A 25,486-nucleotide genomic window follows, 5' to 3' on the forward strand; every position below is an offset into this window, starting at 1 on the left:
AGGATTTGTATTCTTGGTTAGAAGCTTTTTATTGGTTACAATAACTCATGGCAACATATCGGTATCACCAAGCCACTGTACAAATACAAAAAAAGGGTCTGGTGTGAAAAAGACTATAAAAATTATTCATAACAAGTGATTATAATTTCACACAATAGCACTGTAAGAATTATCATGGCACCAAGTCCCTGGTCTTTACTGGCTTATAACAAAAAACAATAAATAAAATCAAAACAAATGTCAGAACAGTAGGTTGTAGAGTCAAAGGGCAGTGCATTATTTTGTGATTGTGTGGTGGCGGGAATCATGTTACATAACCAATTCAAGTGATGGGGTGACATTGATTTTTTTTTATTGAAAATACACCCCCCCCCCCTCCATATTCAGATACTAAATTGGAGGATCGTGCAAATGCAGTCCTCGAAACTGAACATGTGCAGGAGTTCCACGTTTGTTTACATCTGCCCTTTGAAGTTAGACATTAGCACTGTGAGTATCAACGGCGACTTAAATTGATCGTCAAAATCTACTGCCAAAACATACAAACTTCCAAAGAAGTCACAGATTCAGGTTCATTGAGCTTGGTACTTCAGACAATACTGTAAATGCAACAAATTTTTGGAACATCAAATAAGCCGATTGAACAGCTTCATAAAAGTTGTGTAGTGGAGAGAATAAACTGGGAGCAGAGACTTCAGGTAAATACAACAATGTGAAATTAAACTAAGTCAAGCACCTTTTTGATTAATGAGTTTACTGCACTACTTAGATGAGAGAACTGCACAGGCACGTAGAAGTGTTACTATTTCAGGTTCCAGCTGCTATAATACTGCTCAACTACACAGAGCGGGAATTGGTTGCCTGCTGAATCATCACTGTCAGTAATGATACAGTACATATACAGTACAGTGTACCCTAATTTGACACAGCTCAGATATAAAAGAGCGGGGGGGGGGGGGGGGTATACTTAGCCATACTTAGAGAAGACTGCTCCAAATGCTGCCTGTTAACAAAGGCTACTGCTGGCTGCCAGCTAGCTTAGCACAAAGTTGAAACGGCGAGCCTAGGCTCTGTCAAACACTAACAGTGTTTGCCCATCATAATTTTATTTAAGATGAACAAGAAATAGGTGGAAACTCAAGGAAGTTACAGCTAGCATTTGAGCCAAGAAATAATCCAGCAAATTGTCGTTTTTACAATATGATTTTTGTTAAACAAATTAGATATAACACGATCATTTTTGAGGTTCAGAGGTGCTGGAAGGCAGATTTTTTTTTACCTAACAGAACCAGGCTAGCTGTTTCCCTCTGTTTTCAGTCTTTGTGCTAAGCTAACAGGCTGCCAACTGCCAGAAAGCCACATTTCACAAAAATATTTAGCTCTTCCTTTAATTGCATATCGTCTTTCGATCATCTTTACGTCCGATTTCCACTGACTTAAAAAGAAACTTTATTGTTAATAAGCGCTGTAAACTTAATAACACTTAAGGATACCAAAACCCATCTTTAGAGATCCGCCTGTTTGATCAGACAACAGATTGGGTGTAAAATCAGGTACTGATGTGACTTTAACTGATGGATATGGGGAAGGGTGGCACTTGAGTAAAGTGAGCAAACACTGTTTTTGTCACACTGACTAGTTTTCAGTTCACAGCTCAGGGTCTGTGGATAACATTGGCACAAATGAGGAAGTAACACTTAGATCTATGTTCTCCACATACATCAGCAAATCACCCCCCCCCCCACACACACACACACACAACCACCCTCAACACTGATATGCAATACATATCACATCCTACACACCTCAAAGATATTCTCAGGCTAAAAACTGACTGTTATTTCTTAACATTCTCTCACAATTGATTCATTAATGCAAAGCCAAGTAGAAGCAGCTAAAACATAAAAACTAAAAATAAGTCACTAGAATCACGGTATGCCAATGAGGGGTTTCACTGATAGCTGATTGAACCTAAATAAATACTACAATCTGTACGGTAGTAGTAGAAAGCACAATTGTATAAAAAGTGATGTAAAACACTTGCTTTAAGAAGCATTATGGAGCTGCATGTGGTCGTGGTGGTTTTTCTGTAAGCATGCTTTTTTTAGTGTTTACTAGTATCAGAATATGCTTCTATTGGGAAAAGAAAAATGATTAGCAAACTTTCTTATTGATCAGTGTGTAAAAAAGGAATCGTAAGTGGAAAACATTACTGCAGTCAATGCTAGTATTACCTTCTATTATGAATGGTATCGTAAGGCAGAATGGAGACAATAGTGCCACATCTCACAGGAGCACAAACCCTCCTTTCTCCAGTCCATGTGGGTTAAATGTTTATATTTAGAGATAGGCACCTGTGACAGCCGATGGATAGGTCCAACTCACATACATTATGTGTATTAATTTTTCAAAAAATAAGCCTTTGGAGGAACCAAAATAGTGGAAGATGCGTGATGAGAAAATACTCCACTGATACCACTTCTATAGCTAAATAAGTCACGTGCTCAATGGTTTACATTTGTACTAGTTTGTGAGTGCATTTCTAGCGCTCTACTAAGTGTACATTTCTGTCTACCAAGTGTACTTTCTTCACTAGCTATATTTAACAGTTCTTAACATGGTTCTGGTGAGGAAAGAAAAAAAACTAAATTCAACCCTTTTTCCCCTTCCCTTTTTATCTTTTTAAAACAGGCGTGTGGTGGTACTGGTGTGATTTTGGAGTGGCTAACATGAATTAATTTCCACACAGTTGATTATTTCACACCTTGCCAACAACAAAAAGGACTTGTTGATCCTTCATTTTAGAAAAAAAAAAGAAAGAAGATAATGACATTGTGAGCTCAGACATCTTTCTGCCTCTCTCCTCATCTTTTCTCTAGTCCTCAGAGGCCGCTGGCAGAGTCACTGCTGTCCTTTATGGTCCTTGAAAATCCTCATTTAATGACTGACCGCTCGACCATGTGTCCATACAGGCTCACAAATAGAAAACAGCTTCTGCTTGAGGAAAAGGTCTCCCTCTTTGCGATGCCCTTCTCTCCATCAGTGTCATTTGTATGGGCAACTTGAGATGCTCGTTGTCTCGACTTTAAGGAAAAGTGTAGATTCTATAGGCCACAGGAGACGAAGATATTATGATGCAAAACATCTGTTTCTGACCATTGTTGGGTCGAACATGTCACACAGTTGTTGATTTGCATGGAATGAGTGTGGTCTTCAGATACTCAGCATCCGATGATTTGAAACCACAATCGATTTGAGCAGAGGCCAAGGCAGGGCCTCCAGTTAACTAAAGTTTTCTATCTTAGCCTTAAATTCACTGGTTTCTACTTTGGAGCTAAAGCTGAATCCAGACTAAACGCTGCTTGTTGGTTTTGAAGCTCTCTCTCTAAATCACTACCACAGCAGTGTGACGGTTTCCTTCCTAATGTAAAGACTGGTGAGGGATGCCAGGGGTCGCATTGTTAAAAGAAAATAAAAAATACCATCATAGCCATCATTCACATGGACACGACATTTGAAGATACAGGATGCACAAGTTATGCCAACTGGCTGTAACCATAACACACACACACACACACACACACACACACACACTAAGGAAAATAAGTTTAGCTGGGCCAAATGTTTGCAAATTGTTTTGCTTGCTAGCTATATCCTCTTTTGTTGCTGGATGAGTGGACTTAACTACATCAGCAAGTACCAGAAATTTTAGAAAATGAAAGGTGATTTGTTAGGTGAAATTACAATACGCTGCTGTGTCTAAATGGTCTGACATGCTGGTACTCACACAGGATAAAAGTGTTTCTGGCATTATGTTGTGTAGAAATTGTGATTATGTACATTTAAAATAAAACATAAAACCCCCAAAATCATTAAAAAAAACTCAAGGGTGGGAAATTAACTACAAAAATATATACATACACATTATATATGCATATATGATGCATATATACACACATAATGCTATACATATATACTGTCTTTATATATACATTTACATATTACACACCAACGCTGATCTTGTTCATGGTAACAGACGCTCTTTATCGCCTTCTAGAGAATTGGTATAAGGTCGAAATCTTCTATTTTTCAGATTCAACGCATCTCTTTTTTATTTCTGGTTGGACAACTCTATTGAAAGGTTCTTATTTTTGTTTTTGTGTAATAGCTGGGTGAAAAAAACGTCACTTTGAAAGGTAGAAAGAGTTGGTACTTTCTCACAAGTGGGCAGGTCGCCAATAGAGCACAGAACTGGGGGTGTCATTAGAGGATTTCGGCTGACACAGTGTGTACCCCGCATGTCCAGCCCAGCAGATAAGTTGGGATATGTAGGGTGGGGTTGCGGGGAGGAAGTTGGAGGGCAGTGATTGAGTACAACAGGGAAGAGGTTTCCTTAGTTCCAGATCCGGAGGAAACTGTCCCAGGAGCCGGTGGCCACAGCCATGCCGTCTTCTGTCACCCCTAAGCAGCTCACTCTGTTGTCGTGGCCCGCAAGCACACCTGGAGGTCGAAGAAAATAACTTCAATTAAAATATTTCCAAAAAATCTGGAACCCAAAGCCCAAATCAAGAGCCATTAAATCATAACATCATTAATTACTCAGAAATCACACTACATGCTTTTATGTTTAATTTTCAATTTGCTGCCCATTTCTAATTTATTACGATGCCTGTTCATATCTATTCCAGGATGCAACTTACGTGTGACAGAAAAATAACTGGGAACTATTTAGAGAAATTGTTTCAGCACAAACCAAAATTTCCAGTTATAATGTGAGAATTCTTTGTCTTATGTGGCAGCAGTCAATGATTATTTTCATTATCAATTGATCTGCAGATTATTTTCTCAACTATTTGTTTATTCTAGAAAACATCAGAAAACAGTAAAAAATAAATAAAAACTTCTGACATTTTATAGACCAAATGTTACCAATAAAAATAAACTATTACCAAAGCACATTTAAATGTGTGTGCAATACAGTAACAGATGGCACAGATGGCACACCTGCCTTTGTAACCAAATTATAAAAATATAAATTCTTGAAGTCTTAAAATGAATTAAGACTATTAAAAATCTTAAGTTAGTTTTCAGGTTACAATTAGGTTTATGTGCAATTATCTCACTTTGTGCAGTGAGGAAATAAACATACAACACACATATTTTAACTACACACTTTGCCAGGACAAAATCCAAGATGCTGTAGACCCTAATGGTCATAACACGTTTGGATTTAAGTGGTCAAATGCAAGTCATATTAGGTTTGATGCCTCATTGTTCATGTGGTCCAAATCAAAGTTAAAGGAAAAAAATGTACCCCACGCAGATTTTTGCTGATGTCACTGAACAAGAACACTGGTTTGAGCGACTTCTGGAGTGTAAATGCAGGTTAGGAAATCAAGTCTCATGAAAACATGGTCTCCTCATCTGTCACCTCAAATAAAACAGATTTCTGACATTGCTTACCTGCACGCTCGCCTTTCAGAGTGTCCCAGACGTTGCAGTTGAAGTCATCGTAGCCGGCCAGGAGCAGTCGGCCACTCTTGGAGAAAGCCACGGAGGTGATTCCGCAGATAATGTTATCGTGGCTGTACATCATCAGCTCCTGGTCGGCACGCAGGTCAAACAGCCTGCAGGTGGCATCATCTGAGCCTGTGCCAAAGGCATTCCCATTGGGGAAAAACTGCAGGAGAAAAAAATGTAAATCAAGCAGAAGTAAGGAAGGCGTTAAGTCATTATATTATGTTTCTTGAGTCTCTGAAGAGAGGCTTTCTTTAAAAAGAGGCTTCTTATTTTTCCCAGAGCAGGGAGTACTTTGACATGAGTAACACTGGATTTCCAGTGTATTAATGTTGTCCACTGAATTAGATTGCCACAACAAAAAGATAAAAAAAGTAAAACAATAATGGTCTGGCTTGTTAACCAGACAACAAAACAAACACTTAAAAGATTTTTTTTTCCTTATTTTAATCAGGAAATTAATAGATTCTTTGTTTCTTATCACTGACTTGACTCGCATCATATTTTCTCTTCAAAATAAGGTGCAGTGGGTTTTAGTATGTCTATACTTTATAATTTACCTTTTCCAAGATACTGATACTGTCAAGATCAAAATGTCTAACCTCCACAACATAGTCAGTTAAAATTCAATCTCTTACGGTCTAGTTTTCATTCTCATGAAAACTGCCATAGAATATTTCTTGTAACAGCACCAGCAGCATGTTTGGATGGTAGACACGAGCAGCAGTGGTTTCTATAGCAAATCCAGATGTTCTTCCTTTCTGCAGTGTGTATGTGACTAAAGTTTCAGTACTCACGGTGACAGCGTTTATGTCGGACACATGGCCGGTGAAGGACTGCCTGCACATGCCATCACGGATGTCCCACAGCTTGGAGGTGGCGTCGCAGGCTCCTGACACAAAGGTCTTGTAGTCCGGGCTTAGAGACAAACTCATCACATCCCCTGTGTGGCCAGTGAAGGACGTGGCCTGCTGGCCTGTCTCTATGTCCCACAATGCGCTGCAAGAAAGTAGGTAGTGGTTAGGTAAGAGTAACCAAAGTGTCCCCTCAGTTATAATGAAGGCGCAGGTGTGAATTACACAGCACAGGAAGATTCTGTGTGTGAGAGACAATTAGAGCTGCAACAATAATTGATTCATCAATCGAAAGAAAGTTAATTGTCAACTATTTTGATAATCAAGTAATGATTTTAGTAATTTTTCAAGCAAAAATGTCAAATATTTGCTGGTTCCAGCTCCTACATTACAGTATTAACTTTATATAATGAGAATTATTTTCAGTCTACTGTGCAGCATGGAAACAGGAATATCAATAAAATATTTCCATCATGTAAAGCGTTAATGTCTTTAAGCTGTGCGGCGGCAGCAGAGAGGCATTGCTCACCAGGTGGTGTCTCCCGAGCTGGTCAGTATCTGGTTGTCATCCAGGAAACGACAGCAGGACAAGTAACCTGGAGATAAACAGAGGTTCAGCATCAGATAAGGAGAGCACTGCAGTGCCCTGCCCTGTTAGTACCCCTGGGCATGACCCTTAACTCTTTAACTACCCACACGGTGGTCTACCACAACTGAACTTTTACTGCTGTGCTAATCCTTCTTCAAAATGTTGTGTCATGCAAGTGTGGCCTGTGGCCCTAAAGAGCATTCCTACTCATTTTTGGATTTCATTGTGCACAGGTAGCTGAGTCCACCCTTAATCCAAATCCTGTGATTTGAAATACAAAACTTATTTTTGGGGGATACTGGTTTAAGCAGGCATGTTTATCCAGCACTGTAGCCCCGGGGGTAGAGTTGCATGAGTATATTAGTGAAATTATTGTGAAGGCAATTTCTCACCATGATAAAATACTACCCTCTCTTTCTCTGCCTGGGCTGACAGCCTAATGAAAATTTTACTTTTTTCCATATTACATGCTTACATTGTCCTGACTACAGTGCATGGGAAAGACAAAGCCCCCACACTGATCTATCTTACTTTTCAAGGAAATGTTTGTGCCAGAAGACGTACTGTATATAAGCCAGTGAAAACATAAAAACAGGAGAAAAACAACAACACCTTTCCTCTTTTGACTCATTGAACCTGCCAGCCCGTCTATACAGAATATCTGAAATCTAAATCTACAGTAAGAGAATGTGTGCTTCACAGGTATTGGCCAAATCAGGCATGCTGGAGTGCTGTCCTCAGCTAAGAATATGAGTTAGTATCGAAATAACATTTAATATGCTCAGGGTTAGTGGTTCTGTTCAGTCCAGCCAAAGACAGGCTCAGTTTATAAGCACTATTTGTTGGCTGGCCCATGTGTCTACCTGTGTGTCCGGGTAGCTCTCGGGTGACGCGCACGTTGCCCTCGCGGGTCTTCAGGCTGTATATGGAGCAGATGTTGTCCAGGCCTCCGCAGGCCACATAGTTCCCAGAGGGGGCATAGGCGCACGTCATCACCCAGGAAGAGCGCAGAGGGATGGCGTGCATCTGAGGACAAGGAGAGTCAGTTATTTCTTCATGAAATGCAAAAAGGGAAATAATGTTGATCTTTAAGGATAATTTATTTATTCTGGGTCATTTAATGTTTTAATCCAAAATGCTGTGTGGTGCTTTTAAATCAACAGCTCACAAAATTATTTTCTGTACTTCAGAATAGGATGTCTGAGTGGCACTGTTGCAAAAGATGCCAATAACCAACGTGAAAACATAATTACATCAGATGGTGCAAAGGCAACAGGACTTAACATTTACAAGCGAATCTAGGGTTTCTTTCTGCACTTTAGATGTGAAAACAGTGTATGAGCAATATCTCCGTACTGTTAAGGCACAGAGGTTCAGATGGTATAGATGCTGAATTAAAGCTATAAGGCATGAGGCGACCACATATTTTTATTCCATTATTTATGGGTAATAAGACAAATTTTTTCTTCAACCAAGTCTAGTTAGAAGACAAATCTAAATTTGCATAACAATAAGTCTGTGTGATTTCTCTCGTATGCTTTCACTATTTCACCAACAAAACACATCTGGACACTTGATATCAGCTTATCAAACCCTCTCTCCAATCAAAAAGAGTAGAGTCAGTGAAATCTGACAGGAGCAGCACATTTCAGAAAACTTTTACATGTACTGTAACGTATGTGGATTTTAACACAACTATTCTTGTACATATGACATATTCTATCACATAATCTCACCTTATTTGTCGTGTAGCTGTCCCAGATGATTAGCTTTCCATCTTGTGAGGCACTGACAAGTAACCTGGAAACAAGTTAAGAACAGCAGCATTAGACTTGGCTCCCACATTGAAAAAAAACAAACCCAAAACACATAATCTACGGTACATGCATATTAAAAGCAATGATAGCCAGCCACCTAGCAGACTACTGTGCTATACTGTCTGAATGGGTAAATGGCATTCATTCCCCTCCATCTTCCCTCTTTCTGCCCCCTCCTGGTGGATGTCTCCTCATCCAGGGAAGCTACTTTTAAATGTCCCCATACATCTAATATTCATTACCCCTGTTATGTAAAAGTCCCTGCTGTCAGGCGGGAGGTGGAAGTCTGAGGGGCTGGGAAAGCACTAGTAAGAAGCTGAGGTGGGGCAGCATGAAGGTACAGCAAAAAAAAAAAAAAAAAAAGGGAGGAAGACAGAAGAGTACAAGGTACAAACAATCAGTAAAGAGTGAGAGTAATAAGTGGTGCAGATGCAGAGACAACCGGAACCCCTCCCTCCCACCCTGACTGAGTTTCCATCTCTCCAGGAAGTAGTTTGACAGTGCTACGCTACAATCAAGAGGAGACCCATCGCACTCAAATGTCATTGGCTGTATACAAAATAAACACTGGACTCCTGCAGGGTCACCCAGAGGGTGGCTAGGCACACACATGCACACCAATACACACACTTAACAGAATAATCAGGAATGAACAGCCTATGCATCATCAACTGCAGGTAATACCAGTATTTAGCTTTGTAATCAAACAGAGTTACACTCAAACACAGATTTTTGTGGTGTAAAAAAGAGAAATCCAATTTAACAGAACTGAAGTGTGGGATCAGTGTTAAAAAATCTAGTAAACAGTTAAAAAAGCAGTTTGTAAGTTTTGATTTAGTGACAACTCACAGTTGCAGTCAAATCTGGACAGAGATTAACTTCACTCACCGATTCATTTTGAATCATCAATACATTTGGAAAACTGTCAAAGAGGTTTAGATCTTACAAACTGCATCTTTAAGGCAATATTAAATAAGCTGTGGTGGCTGCCTGTCTCTATGCCCAGTGAATATCATTACTGTGCTCATAGTGAGGGCGTAAAAAAACAGTGCTAGACAGATGTACAGTAGTAGTAGTGGAGGTGGCAGTAGTGACAGTACATTATGGCTGTATTAGTCATATTAGTAGAGTAGTAGTAGTAGTGGTAATAGTGGTACTGGTAGTAATATAGCCCCACACCTGGGACTTCCGTCACTGCCCCAGTGCATTGCATTGGGAGACAGATGGACAGAGAGAAAGGTAAAGAGTGACACAGACATATTAAACACAGAATAAATTGTTTCATTACATTGATACAAGCTGTTGAAAACCCCAAAATGTTTCGGTAATTATACTAGTGCATATTTGCAGTGAGTAATTTGGTACCGATATGCTGCCATAGCTGAAGTTTTGCTACATTGCATGGCCTAGATATAGATAGTAAAGTTGTGAAAATACATTAGATATTACAACTAATATAAGAATTTACGCAGTAAAGTCAATTTCCAAGACAGAGATTAGACCGATACCAGACTGGCGATTTTATTGAAAGCTCCCTGCGCGGTGCCTGAAGGCGTGTCCATGTTTGGCTGGAATGAAAACCTACAGATTGACAGCCCTTGGAGGCACTTTGTTGTCCATCCCTGGCAAACTGTAGATATTGTCTAGAAATTCCACAGTCTGCTGGCAGGTGACAGAAATTAAGCCTCAGGGGGGAAGTGACCTTCAAAGTTTGTATAATTCCAATAAAATTAGAAAAGAAAATGGGCTAAAATGTGCTGATTATTAGCATCCCTTTGTGTTTTTAAAGCATTACCATTTTTTAGTGACCCTTGTCTCCTGTGGGCCACCGTAGGTAATTCATTTAAACTAAAGAGCAGATATAATTACATTCCAGTGTGACTATTTTGAGTGGAAACCATCAAGCAAGCAACCTAAAGCATCATCACGTAGACAGCAGAAAAAAACCCCACCAAACCAGGGCCAACCACTGCATCAAAATTATTTTGCTGAAAAACATTTAGTAGACAATGGACTGAGGGTGTAACAGTGCAGTAGTCTCTTCTGTAAGGTATCCCAAAACTTTCCAGAAGTGGGGGAAGAGAGTTAAATGTTATCTTAAAGTACAGACTGTATGTCTGCCAATTATCAGAAATGTTCCTAAAAATAAAACATAATAAAAAGATAAATCAGAACAAGACGACAAAAAAACAAAAACTCAAAAGGAATTAAAAGGTTCATATTCTATACTACTCTTAGCCAATTGAGTTGTCCGTAGAATAAGTTCACTACCTGGAGTCGCTACCCCAGTGCATTGCATAGATCTTGGCCAGGTGGCCCCTGAGAGTGCGTCGCGTCCGCATCTGTATCCGGCCCACTGAGTCCAGACCAGCTGTGATCTGCCAAAACACAGGAAGAAGCGTTAGCTGTGACACCCAAGGCCCACACAGTTTTATCACCGCAAATACACACATTACTGGACTGTAGACTCTAGCTGAGGCAGCAAAAACTGCCCGACATCGCTCCACAATTGACAATGACAAATAACCCTGGCGGTTAAATTTCTACATAATGTCTGTGGAATATTTATATTTATATGGATGCAGTGACAACATGTTGTAAATGCTGACAGGCCGAGGGCAGACCAGGAACGATTTGTAATGTCTATTTTGACACTTCTACCACCTTCTACCGATCAGCCACTGACTAACACTGAAGGCAATGACAAGTTTTTTTTGTTACAACTGTATTTCTCTCAAGTATTCACAAGCGAGATTGTCTTATCTAGCTTCAGAAAAGTCCAATTGATATAGAAATGAACAGGCTACATTACAACTTAAAGGGTCAAAACTTAATTCATGGTTTGCAATTGTTTACACAGTATTCTATATGTGGTGGGGAAGTCTTACCTGTGACAGAGTGGAGTCACTGCAGGCTTTCCTGGCATCCTGCAACACAACAAAAACCTTAATAATCACACTGACCAGCAACAAAGTTCATTTTTTTCAGTCGCTGCATAGTTAGATGTAACACGTGGTTACTGCACAGACAAACACTAACAATGTCACAAATAAACAAACTTTAAAAGACAAACGTGTCTAAACATGTGCCACAAGTTCTAATGGTCACGGAACAGTCACACAAAAGCAATTGACATTTATAGATCAATTCCTACAATCTAATTTCTGTACAAGAATGAAAGTGGCCGATTGACAGGTTATATGCAGAGCGCGTTACCATTCTCATCTGAAACTGTGAGTCACAGCTTGCAGTGACTGGACAGTGGTACACATGTGATGTACTAACACACACAAAGTGTTGCCGTACCCGGATCTGACTGCGTAGTTGCTCGGCTTCCTGCCTCAACTGTTCCAGCTCACTCATTGTCCCTCTGTGATGTGTTCAGGCCGTATTCCACTCCAAATACTGACTGGGCTGGGCAAACACACGTGCCTGCAAGCACGCGCACACGCACTCACACACACTCACACACACACACACACACACTCGCTCGCTCACTCACTCACCCTCACACGTTTTACCAGCTGACACCTGCAAGAAAAAAAAAAGAGAGACAGAAATACTATGAGCTCAACAGGCACACGGAGAGTGAAGGATGGGAACTTCCATCAGACAAACATAGCTATCCTGTATGGGTTCAGACCAAAGGAGGGTGCTGCGAAGGGTGGGCCTGGAGGGTGGCCTGGCTCTTCAAACACCCACAGTCTGGTTCAAAAGGCCAAATGAGCCAGGCTTTGACCTTTCCTGTCTCAATCAGCCTTTTGTGTTGTTGCGTTGTGCTGTTTGCCCGGCCCGTCCCAAAGAGCTGTGAATGTGTGTGTGTGTTTTGTACTGTGGCCAGATCTGGATGGCTTATTAGGCAATATTTCCAAATGAGCAAAATAACATATGTTCATTTATTTAACTACGTGTGTATACATTATGTGACAGACGTTTATTTAAATGTGTGTCAGACTGAGCATCTGTTTGTACGTGCATGCACGTATGTGTGTGCGCGTATATGCATGTGCGAGTTGCCACTTCCTTTACCTTGGGGAGCCTGAATGTGGGTCACAAAGCACTTAGACACTCCTCAGAAATGTTTGGACTGCACCACCCACCGTCATTTTCCAGGCTGTTTTACAGTCAGCTGTCTAACCCTCAGAGATTAAATTTTCAGTTCCATTTTCTATAATTTAACAATTAGACTGAGTCCAGGCCTTCCTCTCCTCAGAAAATCCTGTTAATGCAAAGAGGAGGATCATTTGTGCTTTATCTTCATTTTTTGCAGAGGGCCCCAGCTACTTATTCACCACAAAATAACATCCCAACAGTGAAAAGACAATGACAAAGACAATGATTTTCATTCATGCTGCTGAGATTTCCCTAAGATATTGTAAGTGTGTGGGAAGTTACTCTTTTGGATTCCTGGTTCACTTGGTTTTGGTCATTGTGCTTCTGCTCTGCTAACAGAAGAGAGGATGCCTTGGACTGCTCATCGTGGACTTGTGTCTCAGCCAAAGAGGTTTTTGAGAGTAACGAGCCATCAGGGACAGCGAGCGTTGCAATGTATTCAGCTGCCCAGGAGTGACATCACTCTTAGCTGACGCAATCCCCCAGAAGAGATGCTCTCAGCGTCAGCTCGCCTATGATGTGGTGCTGTTCTATGACCGCCATGGATCCATTATACTGTATGCCTCTGAAATCTGCCACGTCACAGAGAGCGCCTTGTGGACTACCAAAACACCCAACATGACCTTCTACACTCTTAAATATTTTCAATCGATGCTTTCAGCCTGAGGCTTGTATTGTGAAAGGCAACGGAGCACACAAGAGAGATGGTGGTGGAAAATAACGCAGGTATGATGGAAGGTGACGCTTAAAAAAAAACGTGATGTGTTGGGGTGCTTTACTATCAGTTTGGATAAAACGGACAGCTCTGATTTTAGGCAGGCCAAGGGAGTGACTTGTTAAAAGTGCCACAACAAATTGTCTCATTTACACATGGATACTAAATATTAGTCATTTCAAAACCAAAACAGGCCACTCATTACTGCTGTCATAAGTAACCACATGTCAACCGCAGCCAAAATAAGCTACCACAAAGACAAATGGTCCCTACAAAAGGAACAGGTAAAGTTTACCTTAGTGGTAAACCTCAGTGAGCAACTATGTGTGTCTTTTCTCCAGATGTGAGAGTGGAGTCATGCAGCCAGCCAGGCAGGCCCAATGCAGGCCCAGAGCATGGCACAGTATCAGGGGCGACAAAGGCAGAGCTGTGTGTTGGAGATGCCCATTGTTTAGTATGTGGCTGCCAGCTACAGTAGATAGTGCTGCTTGGCACCACCGCAGTTGGGTCTCTGAGACTGGCCATGGGAAGCTATAATTGTTACTGCCCTTCTGACACCAACCAACATGTTCAAGCTCATGATGAAGCTCCCAACAGCCAGCAAGAGACCACTGTGTCTGAATTGGGACCAAAACAGCTTCCATTCATTGGCATAAGAAAAACTGCAGGAAGGCAGAAAAAGGCAAACCGGTGCACTTTGCGTCACTTTCATAGGGCTGTGCCTACACATAATTCTCTTTTATAAATCTCAGCCAGTAGTTAGCTAGAAATTGATGTAGGCATGCTCTTAATCACATGTTTGCATTTGGTCAATGAAAAGAATGAGGTGCGATTACACTTCAAATCACTGCTGTGTTGACAAAGTCTTCTAACAATGCCAGAGGAGCTTATAAATGACCATTACACACCACTCTGGTTATAGATAGTGTCCATGGTGGTTTTAATTAAAAAATTAATCATACATGTATCAGTTAACCAATAACTATGGTATCTAACATAAAATGTAATCAGTAAAGGGATTAAATAAGCAACAACAGACAGAAATAAAAGGAGACAACAGAAAATACATTATTTTAATGGCCAGAATAAAAACAATTATATTAAGCAAAAACTTTGATAAATTATATAAGTTTTAAGTATAAGTTTTGAAATGTGTCTTTGACTGGTATATAATAAAAAAGCACATGCAGCTTGCATGTGCTTTTTTAATCAGTTGACTAATCGATTAGTCAAATGACAGATTTTTCACCTATTTTGCTAACTGATTTATTATAAAGTCCTTTTTTGAGCAAAATGCCAAAATCCACAGCTTCTCAAATGTGAATATTTGCTAATTGTCTTAGCTTTCTCTCATAGTAAACTGAACATATTTGGGTTTTGAACCAATGGATTTGAAGATGTCACTCTAGGCTCTGGGAAACTGTGGCGGGCATTTATTTACTACTGACTTTCTGCCATTTTTATAAGCCACACAATTAAATTAATTAATCAGGGAAATAATCAGAAGATGAATTGATAATGAAAATAATCTTTAGTTGCAGCCCTTTAGTTGGTTCAGGTAGTGTTGTAGTACTCGAGACCGGTCTTGGACTCCTCTCGGACTCGACCGTATTTGTACTCGGTCTTGTCTCGGTCTCGGAAATTGAGGAGTCCAGTCAAGACCATAACTTTGGGAATATCAAGAAATTGCTTTTGCATTGTCTGATTTATTTGTTAACATCCTAACTTTGATTGGATGTAAAACGTTTTGCTTCAAATGCAACCAATAACCCTAATTAAAAATGTGTTGTTCCCGTTAACGACTGTCACCCCTCCCCACGATTGTAAGCATGGAAAAGGAGTGTTGAATAAAGATGCTTAAGTTGGTTTCAGCTCTTGGTTTTTGTATGTGGGTGTTTTAATAGGTGTGTGGATCTTTCAGATCAATTTGAGAGGTACCTATGATCCTATCGTTCCACATTTTATTGTGTGTCATGTAAGGTGGGGAACTGGTCTTGGTCTTGACTCTGTCTCGCCCTCCCTCGGTCTTGGTTTGGGTGGTCTTCACTACAACACTAGGTTCAGGTGTCAAAACATCATAGGCTGCTGTAGCGTGTTAACATGACTGTATTCTGTTTATCATGTTTGAGACACTGGCATGCAAACTTTCACTTTCATTTTTATGCCACTCAGACACATGGAGAGATCTTAACATCTCAGCAGTAAGGTCATCGTCAGTCACTTGGTCACAAGATATTTGTTACAGGAGACCCTACAGTGTGTGTCCCTGCTCACTAGATAGTTTATGATCAGCAGCAAATATACAACCATAAGTGCTTTAAGAGAACGTGAAAACAAAATCCAGAAGCAGTTCAAAGTGAAGATTCACAACAAACATGATGGGAGTCATAACACTCATCAGTATTGCATCTAACATAAATCTGTCAGAGACACCTTCTGCTCCTTCTAGGTCACATACAGTAGAAAATCAGTCGCATCTGCCCTGATCAAAAAAATTAAATACTGGCGAACAGAGCAGCAGGAGGTGCAGGCAGTGCAGCTGCACCCAGAGCCACAGGGGCCCAACAACATGGAATTGTCAGGAAGTTAAGGAATTAACATTATGAACAGCCAAGGTCTGAATAAATTGTTCCACTATAGCCAACTGTGAGCACTTATACCCGTGTTTACAGTGAAATTTTAATATTTATCATTATCAAAATCACTGCCTGCATTGGATACAAGTATTCTTATTTCCAATATAAAATGACAAGACTTTGAATTACACTTTCTTTACTTTCTGTACATTAAGACATTTCGCTCACTTACAATACATTTCGCTGACTTGAATATTTCCCTGGTTACAGACTGTCTGTTTTCAAATGTTACGATGCGTTTTAATTTGTAATAATTCTACAATCTAAAGGCTTAAGTCCAACAATTATGGAGCCCTTTTCCCTTCCTTGTATCCAAATCAGCTTCTACACAATTCATCAACTTCAGACATTTTTATTACATTTATGATACACACTGCTAAAGGATAGAAACTTTGTTCAGGTATTTTGTTCAAATTGTGTTAAACATCTTATAAAAAGACAATAACCATTCACCTACACCTGTTCTTGTCCTAGCAGTTTCTATATGAGAGCCAATTTCAGGAGCCATGAGTGTCTGTACTTGATGGGCCCCGCTGAAAATGAGCAGGATAAATCACCACGGTTTGGTGTGTGAAAGTGAAAACTGGATCCAGCAGGGCCACTCCACCAGCAGTAAACTTGTTCAGATAACCCACTGACTATGCAAAGGAATGGAGGAAATACCTGGTAAGATTCCAGTAAGGTAAGAGGCCACATGTCTACCTCCAAGTCAGCTGATACATATGTTCACATATCTTACATCATTCATATATATATATATATATATATATATATATATATATATATATATATATATATATATATATATATATATATATATATATATATATATATATATATATATATATATATATATATATAAAACTGCTTAGAGAATATCTGGTATGGAAGATATACGCATCAGTCGGAGCCACCATGTAGGTGTTTTGGTTGGTACCCAGCAAAATTAGAAAGTTTGATTTTGCTTATTATTGCACAGATCTGACAGTATGACCTACTTTGATCACAGGTTTCACCCCACCTAAACCAGATGGTTACAGAATTACACATAATGCAGTCATACGTAATTCCTAATCAAAACTACAAGAGCCCAATAAGATGGGGCCTGTTTGGACAAGACGGATTTTAAGTGACATGCACAAACTGAAGTGAAGCACAATTGTGTTACGTTAAAGTTCGAGATTTCCTGCGAAGGTATAATGGGTCCAGTTATAAAAACTGCTGTTTTTTTGCTTTTACCACAAGTTAGTTTCTCTGAGGTGTGGCATAGGTGTGGTAAGATGTGGTATAGGTTTGGCAACACAGCTGTACAAATAGGAGATGCAATAAAATTCAAATTAACGTTGATTATTATATTTATGATATACTGATTATTTTACCGACCCAAACCTGTGAGCTCAATGCACACAATATTATTATTGTGAGTACTGTATACTGGCTTTCATTTTCCAGGGGTTACTGTAAAATGTTATCGGTGTTGTCTTTTCCTGGCTGTAGGGCTGCAAATAACAATTACTTTAATTATTGATGATCTGTTGATTTTTGTTCATTTAGTAGACTAACCTGACTAGAGAGTTTTTGGCATTATCGCAGGATAATTGACAAATGATAAAGCATTAATTATCAAAATTATTGTCATTTATTTTCTGTTGATCAACTTATCTAATCATTGGCGAACCTTTAAAGCTTTACCTGGCTTTAAAGACTGTATTACAGTTAAGTGATATAACTCTTCTAAATGAACAAGTGTATGTTATCTACTCGGCCATCATACACACTTTATTTATATTTAAACGTTATGTTAATCACAATACTGTCCACCTTCACATTTGATTAAACGTGCCAAATGTACTGAAACATGTAGGTAAGTACTAACGTTAACCAGGCCAAAATAAGCTGCGGATTGACAACATACATGATTAAGTTTCACAAACTTACTTCATACTGTAACTATATCGTGCATCAATAGCAACCCACTGTCCAGCCTTATACACCGACTGTCAACAACAATCAAGACAGGAAGCCATCAGCTACATCGTTTGGACACACAGAGACTCTAGATTAAATTAACATCTATTATGAATTGATCTGAGTCGAGATACATTTCTGACACAAGCAACAAATTGCATGAGTCGCGCGCCCCGTCACGCTACCAGTTGCCTCTCGGTTGAAGGCGGACTGGCATGTATATTTAATAGAAAAAGGGAATTTAAGCTACGCAGGGTCTCGTGTAGCCACAAATGACAAATCTGATGTATGAAATGGGATCAGACGACATGTGTGTCTACTAGTGAAAGGTTTTTCCCCTGTAGTTCCGCCTGTGAATCGTTTGACAGCCTGTAAAAGGCCGCGTTTGGATAGCAGTGAATTTTCAGCAGTAAATTTTCAGCAGTGGAAAGCTTTGCTTAGAAGGAAAAAAACAGCACTGAGGCAATAGTAGCCTGGGAACAGTTATGTCAAGAGCTACACTGCTGCTCAGACCAGTGACAATATTTCAAGTGTACGGACATTTTTGCATCTCACCCTCTATGTAAAACAAAATAGAGCCGCCGTTAGCAAAGCAGGAAATAGCCTTAAATCCACCAAAATATCAAGACAAGACAACACGTCCTTACCTGAAACAGGCTTTTTTTTTGACTCTGTCCGTCCTTGCAATCTGTATCACACCGATCCGTTTTCAAACGACAACCATGGTCCCAGCTGTGGGAGAAATCGCAAAGGCAGCCGCGTTAATTTTAAGACAATTTAATCGGTTTAAAGGGGTAGAAGCCAGCACAACTCCGGTCGGATTAGACTAAATTTTTCACCAAGCAAGCTAATCACCACACCCATGAAAGTGGGAACATGGCAACAGCCTACGCTGAGGGGTGCGTGGTGGTGAATAGATTCATGTTTTTTTTAAACTAGCAAATATAAAACGTTTTAAAATATCAGTCTGTCGCTAAGTCTCGTTATAATAAACCAAGTACTCAAAAACAATCGGTAATAACGTTTCCTTCATGTTTGGGGAAATGACTGAAATTTGTTTTGTAACCCATGGACGAAATGGTACCGTCTGTCAGCCCCCTCAACAAAAAGGAACCGAATGGGATACAGGAAACAAATATTAGACCTATAAAGTAGTAGTAGTATTACAGTGCTTCAAAAGGACTTCACCTCAGGTTTGCAAAGCCACTTTTTGGTCTAACACAGAATAAAGCAGAAGAGGTGTAAATCTATGGTATATTGCTCATTTTTTTAAAGTAATATTTAAATTAATTTTCTTCTGATTGTGTTCTTTGACAGTAAACTGCACATCTTTGGGTTTTGAACTGTTTGTTGGACAAAACAAATATTTTAATATGGGCTCTGGGAACTGTGATGGGCATTTTTCATTATTTTCTGACATTTTGGAGACCAAATGATTAGTCAGTTTATCAATATTACATTACATTTATCTGACGCTTTTATCCAAAGGCATATAAATAGTCAGATTGTAAATTACGTACTGGTTACACACTTATAATAAATTATCTTATTGTTCCAAGTGACATGAAAACAATGGAAATGGAAGACAATTTACTACAGAATGTTGTTTCTTTCTGTTCCTACACTTTTGAGACTTAAATCATTTACAATATATCCAGTAACTACAACACAGAAAAGTGAAGATGAATCAGTTTCTATTTCAAAACCTAAAGCTGTAAGGTTTGATTTTTGCCAGAAGACAGCTGTGCCAAGTCTCAGCACGGCACACCACGGTTGGCCTGCAGTGGGCTCATTGAAAAGGATCTCTCTCCATTAGGACAGGATGAATTTTTAATGGGGCCAATGAAAGGGAGCAGTGGGATAGGCTTTTCCATATCTCTGCACGAGCCATAATCAATGGAGGGAAGATGAAAGTTGCCCAGCCCTTGGTTTCCTTTCGGAGTGGCATGGGGTCAGATTAAGTCTAATTGAATTCACACACACACAGCAGTAGTTTAGGTGTGTCAGACCAATTTCCCTCTAAACAAATTATGAGGATTAGGATTAGCATTATATCAGAAACATATGTTGTGGTTGGTGTGTCATTAGTGGAGCCTTGAGATAGGCAATAAACACATTCATAAAAACAGGAATGCACAGGAAGTGTTACAAAGTGTTACTTACAAAATGAGAACATTTATTAATTCCTCTATACTAGCTTCTAATTCGAACTGTATACAGCTGAAAATCCTCACATAGTTTAGAGAAATTGGATGATACATACCAAGTGTGAGCCGCAAATCTGACACTATATCGGAGACACAAATAGTGCTCACATCCTCACAATAATCATGACGTCCGAATGGTTTTACTGTTATTGTTAAATGTATGGGTGGTATGAACAATGATACACAAACAGGTTTCGTCCATAGCCTAACTTGTTTTAAAGATGATATAATCGTGGGTTATCCCAAGCTTTCTGTTGTGTCGTGTCTTCTGTTGCTTAACAGATTTAATAATGATTGTTCAAAGGTTAATATAAAGCATGCAACTACAGCTCAACTCTAGTTATGCATTTTTACTACACAATTCATTGATTTAATATTTTAGCCTTTTCTGACCAGAGATTGGTTTACAGGGATGTTTTTTTTAAACAACACAAGAAGGGATCAACTCTTCTGCTGTGTGCCTCTAGCGAGCAAAAAGACTGAATTCATTAGCCAGCTGAGAATCAGAGTCAAGGTGTCCAAAAGCACATCCTTGGCCAATCAGGTCCCTTGGCTCATTGCTTGGCAACCAAATGGAGAGGGAGGGAGCAAATTGACACTGTAAAAATAGCACATCAATAGCCTGGTGTATGAAAAAAAAGAAAGACACACATGTTGGTGAGGCTATAAATAGTCTCCTGGAGCCTGGAACAGGTATCTTTTACAGTATCTCAACTGTATTGTTGCCAAAGAATTAGACATTTTTGAATCAATGCAAATACAGCATGGCTTGTGCAAGCAACTGAGCTCAAAGTGCAGTAACAGTCAGGCAGCTGAATAAAATAATTTGAATGTCAGGGTGGTTTTAGGGCTTAGGAGGAATAACAAGAGCTGACCACACAATACCCCTTTTACTGTATAAAAAAAGGGCCCAAAACTAACAACAGGTTGGTATTTGTAGACAGATGTTGTCTTCATCCCATTGTTTGCCATCTGATGTTTTGCATAGATGCAAAATGACGTTGACCTCTGCGGCAATAATACATTTTCTACAACAATCAATAATGTGCATGGACAAGTTTGCATGCCATAGAGGATTTACGGTTTAATGGCTTACATGAATAACTCGGATGATATTTGATCTTTTCATATAATCTCATAATTACATCCGCACATTGTTCAGAGGCATCACGATGAGCTGCGTGCTGTATACATATTGTCTCATCACTACTCACATTGTTAAAAATGGTTCTTACACATGTCTTTTGTGTAACAGAAGAGTAGAGCAGAATGTAAACAAAAATAGATCTATAGTGTCCAATTCAGTTTCACAGGGCTGCTCAAAAATGAGCCCAACACGTGGGTGATCAAATCAAGTGGAGATAATGGGACGTCAATCTGAAGCAGCTTCTCAAGGCCTATTTTTATCTGCATGTTCCCAGTTTTTGCCCACATGTGGCGACGCACCCTGACGACCTCCATGTAATACTTCCACTATATCAAAGGCAATTAAAAAGGTGTAGCAAGAGTATAACCGTAAAAGGCTTTATCAGGGCCGTCTTATCCACCAGACATCTCCCGGGGAGGCTGGCCGTTGCTAGGGTAACCCTCACAAATGGCAACTGACGTCAAGAAGGTAGGAGAAATACCAGGGAGAGCCAGAGCTGCTATGCATAATGGATTACTGAAAAAAGGGCCCTCTTGAAGAGTGCAAAGTGACTTAAAATATGCGTGCCTTGCTGGGCTCGCCACCTCTCTCTCTCTCTCTCTCTCTCTGTGTGTGATGAGGAAAATAGATGTTGACAGTTTCAGGGTTTTACTTGCTGACTGGCACAGCTTGGGCTTGACTGGCCTAATTGAAATGATCCACTTTGAGTCAAACACTGCTGATGAACTATCTGTTCAAAGATCACATTATGGTCTTTTTCTCAGATTGGATCATTTTAATGTAATTTGTAAATATAAGTACTCTTATAGGCTGGAGTATGTGTGCTGCTTTCGCTAGATGTGAACACATTGCAAATGTTGTGCATTCATATCTCCAAAAAAGCAAAACCTTCCTCCACAGTACTTAAATCAGAATGTATGACTGCACCGCATTTTACACAATCTAAAAGGAGAGATCTGGCACGTCAGCTATTACCACCCCCAGCGGATCCACAGTGATATTCACGCATAGGTTCTCAGAAGTCCAGAGCGTAACTACAAGCAGTTTACTCTGTCCCTGTTTCAGGTTCTTGTCTAATCTCCATGCTGTTGTTGGCCCACGAGAGACTGTCACAGCGGCAGCTTTGTGAAGAGCCCTCATGGTTTCTGTGATAATGACATCTCATGTCACCATCAACGATCGGGACACCGATTGTGGAGTCAGATTTGCAGATGGCAAAGGCCAAGTACTGTTGCTATCCAAATGAACAGAACAGGGCAGAAGCACATACATGCAACAGAGAATTGTCCAGTTTGAGGTGGAGGTGGGACATATGGACTAAATTAATCATTATACCACAGCAATACTTTAATATCAGTATGCTATCACATAAGGTATTTATATAATTAAACAAAACTCAAAATGCTGTTTGTCTCACTCAGAGAATACAATAATTTAAAACTTTATTGTCCACCAATGTGGAATGGTCTTCAGCTCATTCACATAAAATGTGCACAAACACACATATAACTCAAGAAATAATAGGACTAGATGATAAGTGATAAAATTAAATCAGATGTCTTAAAGTTTTTAGTTTAGTTTTTAAGAATTTATTTGTTAGTGACATTAATGTTAAAATAAATATTAACATGCAAATATTTATATACTATATATATATATAGTATATTTAAAAGGTGAATGCAAATATCCAAAAATACTCCTATGACTGAAAGTTCATTTTCCAAAAATGCAACATCATAGATGTTTCCTGTCAAACATCTGTATTATAAGTTGAAATTAAAGCACCTGTTACATGTATATGTACATGAAGGAGTCAATCAACACCAGAATGAGTAGGCTTGAAGCTTGTAAGTTCTGTTTCAGGGAGAAGCTGCAGAGGAAATGTGCAAAGAGAAGAAGTGAGAGTGTTTCAGTCCAGGGGAATCCCAGACACTTCTGTAAATTAGGGGTGCAACAAGCAACACAAAGCGTGAACTAACATGCTCTGAGTTTCCGAAGAAGTGATTCACACAAGTTATGTATGGGGGGAAAATTTTAAGGAAGTACCACCCTTTTCAAATGCCCTCAGTTAAAGCTACAACACTATTCTGACTTGACATTTTGGTGCATCACAGGTTCAGAACTAGAGATAAGACCAAGATATTATCTGCTAGTTGTCTGAAAACTAAACACAATCTTTGATGCCAGAGCTACAGATCGGTTTGACAAGCTCACCGCCAAAACCCACAGTCACTAGTGTTTCCTCTATTAATTCTGCAGAGGTGGCTCAACTGTTAGTTTTGACTCCACACCCATCTCCATTTTAATTCAAATAACACTTCTAGTGCAGATTTCAGATATTCATTTCTTTGTTAAAATAAAAATATTATTCTAAACCGTAGAAATAGGCTTCATTATGTACATATTTACCAAGAATATGCAGTTATTTTAATTTTAGGTTTCCTCTGGCAGTGATTGTTCTGATGTGAATCACAGATGAATGAATCCAGAGGAAACACCACTTTGTGCATTAATGCAAACCAGAAGCTCCTACATTTAGAAAAAGAATTAAAGGTTTTCTACCTTTTTCCAGTGAAGATGAATAGTAGAGGAAGTGGGCGTTTTCTGCATACGTCCTAAATGGCATGGAATATGAGCTGTCCTTTCAGTTCTTCCTTTCAGCTGTGAGTGTAGATGCTACTGGGAGGGGCAGTAAATAGAGAGAGAGAGAAAGGGTGAGAGAGAGAGAGAGAGAGAGAGAGAGAGAGAGATGGAGCTGGAGTATGAGGTAGCCAGCTGCTGATTGGGAGGGTGAGCATATGGGGGACATGGAGGATGGGAGATAGAGTAGTATTTCTATTAAAGGAACAGTGTTAATTTTTTCAATACTATACTTAGACATTACATGACAACTTCCAGAAATTCTCTGCTGTTTACGGCAAACATGTTGTAATACTGAGTTCCAGGATGGGTTCATGGTGAGGCAATTACTCCCACAAGGTCATTTTGATGTTGTCAAAAACATCTACAGTACATTCATTGGTAAGTATATAAAGCATGACAGATGTGAGAACCTCCTCTGAAATGAGAATCTGAAACAATAGGCCAATAGGATATTTTCATATGTCGCAAAGAGCACTGATGTAAACCATAAAGTTAATGATGGCTGATTTCCATTTAGCTGCTTCAGTTTTAGGGTCCCTTTCAATAGAACAGAGCCTTTTTAAATGTTATTACTAACACCTGTGCTTTTCCTACCATCCATCCATCTGTGAATTTACTTCCACTTATCCAGAACTGGGTCGCAGTGGCAGCAGGCTAAACAGGCACTTCCTACAATGTCACGTCAAAATGCGTGCTGTGGGAAAATGTATACAAAACTGTTATTTTTTTTACCACCAATTATCACATGCTACATTTTGTCGCTAGGATGGCCGAGTAATTCCATTACACTTCTGTGGGTTTTGGATTGTGCCTGCCTGCCAGATCATTGATTTGTACATGGACAGTGGAAACCTTTAAGCACTACTGCTAGTGCCAATCCATGTTCAAATACTTTCTTCTTCCTCTTTTCAAACAATGGTTGTAAATAAAGTCTAGTATTAAAGTAAATAAAGTAATGCTTAGCCTCCTTTGCAAATGGTCTGCTGTCTGATTTTATACAATTGTTTGTCTTTTGAAATCTTCAGAAAAGTTACATAAAACTGGTTGTCATCTTTAAATAGTCATTAGTAAAGTATTTTCTTTTAAGATACAAGCTATGAGAGATGATTTCATTTTCAGTGTCATTTTCAAAACAGTGAACAATCAGACAATTTTTCTTCCTCATCAAAATCAGAGACACATGGGAAAAATAAGGATCATAAAAATTACCAAGGCGCAATGAAACAGCTGCCATTATTAATCTCTATTAATGTTAAAAAAATAGGCCGACCAAGTCCACG

General features: G+C 39.4%; 1 protein-coding gene across 1 annotated transcript; it reads right to left on the reverse strand.

The window, feature by feature from the left end:
- Positions 1-7: 7 nt before the first annotated feature.
- On the reverse strand, positions 8-24,186 carry LOC119900655 (guanine nucleotide-binding protein subunit beta-4). The gene is made up of 11 exons (XM_038715806.1): positions 24,126-24,186; positions 18,857-18,941; positions 12,084-12,308; positions 11,666-11,704; positions 11,049-11,155; positions 8,697-8,760; positions 7,824-7,986; positions 6,901-6,967; positions 6,315-6,516; positions 5,464-5,680; positions 8-4,500 (listed from the first exon to the last, which is right to left on the reverse strand). Exons 3-11 carry the CDS (start codon positions 12,138-12,140, stop codon positions 4,394-4,396), a joined length of 1,023 nt encoding a protein of 340 aa, XP_038571734.1. The 5' UTR covers positions 12,141-12,308; positions 18,857-18,941; positions 24,126-24,186; the 3' UTR covers positions 8-4,393.
- Between the last annotated feature and the right edge of the window lie 1,300 nt (positions 24,187-25,486).

This window comes from Micropterus salmoides, unplaced genomic scaffold (assembly GCF_014851395.1).
Source record: "Micropterus salmoides isolate LMB-PRFRI ecotype aquatic unplaced genomic scaffold, ASM1485139v1 Ms_hic_scaffold_13, whole genome shotgun sequence".
NCBI lineage: Eukaryota > Metazoa > Chordata > Actinopteri > Centrarchiformes > Centrarchidae > Micropterus > Micropterus salmoides.

What these genes read in the sequence shown, in the direction of transcription:
- LOC119900655 (XM_038715806.1), bottom strand. Translation starts at nt 12,140, where the DNA reads ATGAGTGAGCTGGAACAGTTGAGGCAGGAAGCCGAGCAACTACGCAGT. An exon ending in ACAGCTACACGACAAATAAG is followed by an intron (nt 7,987 to 8,696) that starts GTGAGATTATGT and finishes CCTTGTCCTCAG; the next exon opens with ATGCACGCCATCCCTCTGCG. An exon ending in AGAGCTACCCGGACACACAG is followed by an intron (nt 6,968 to 7,823) that starts GTAGACACATGG and finishes GTTTATCTCCAG; the next exon opens with GTTACTTGTCCTGCTGTCGT.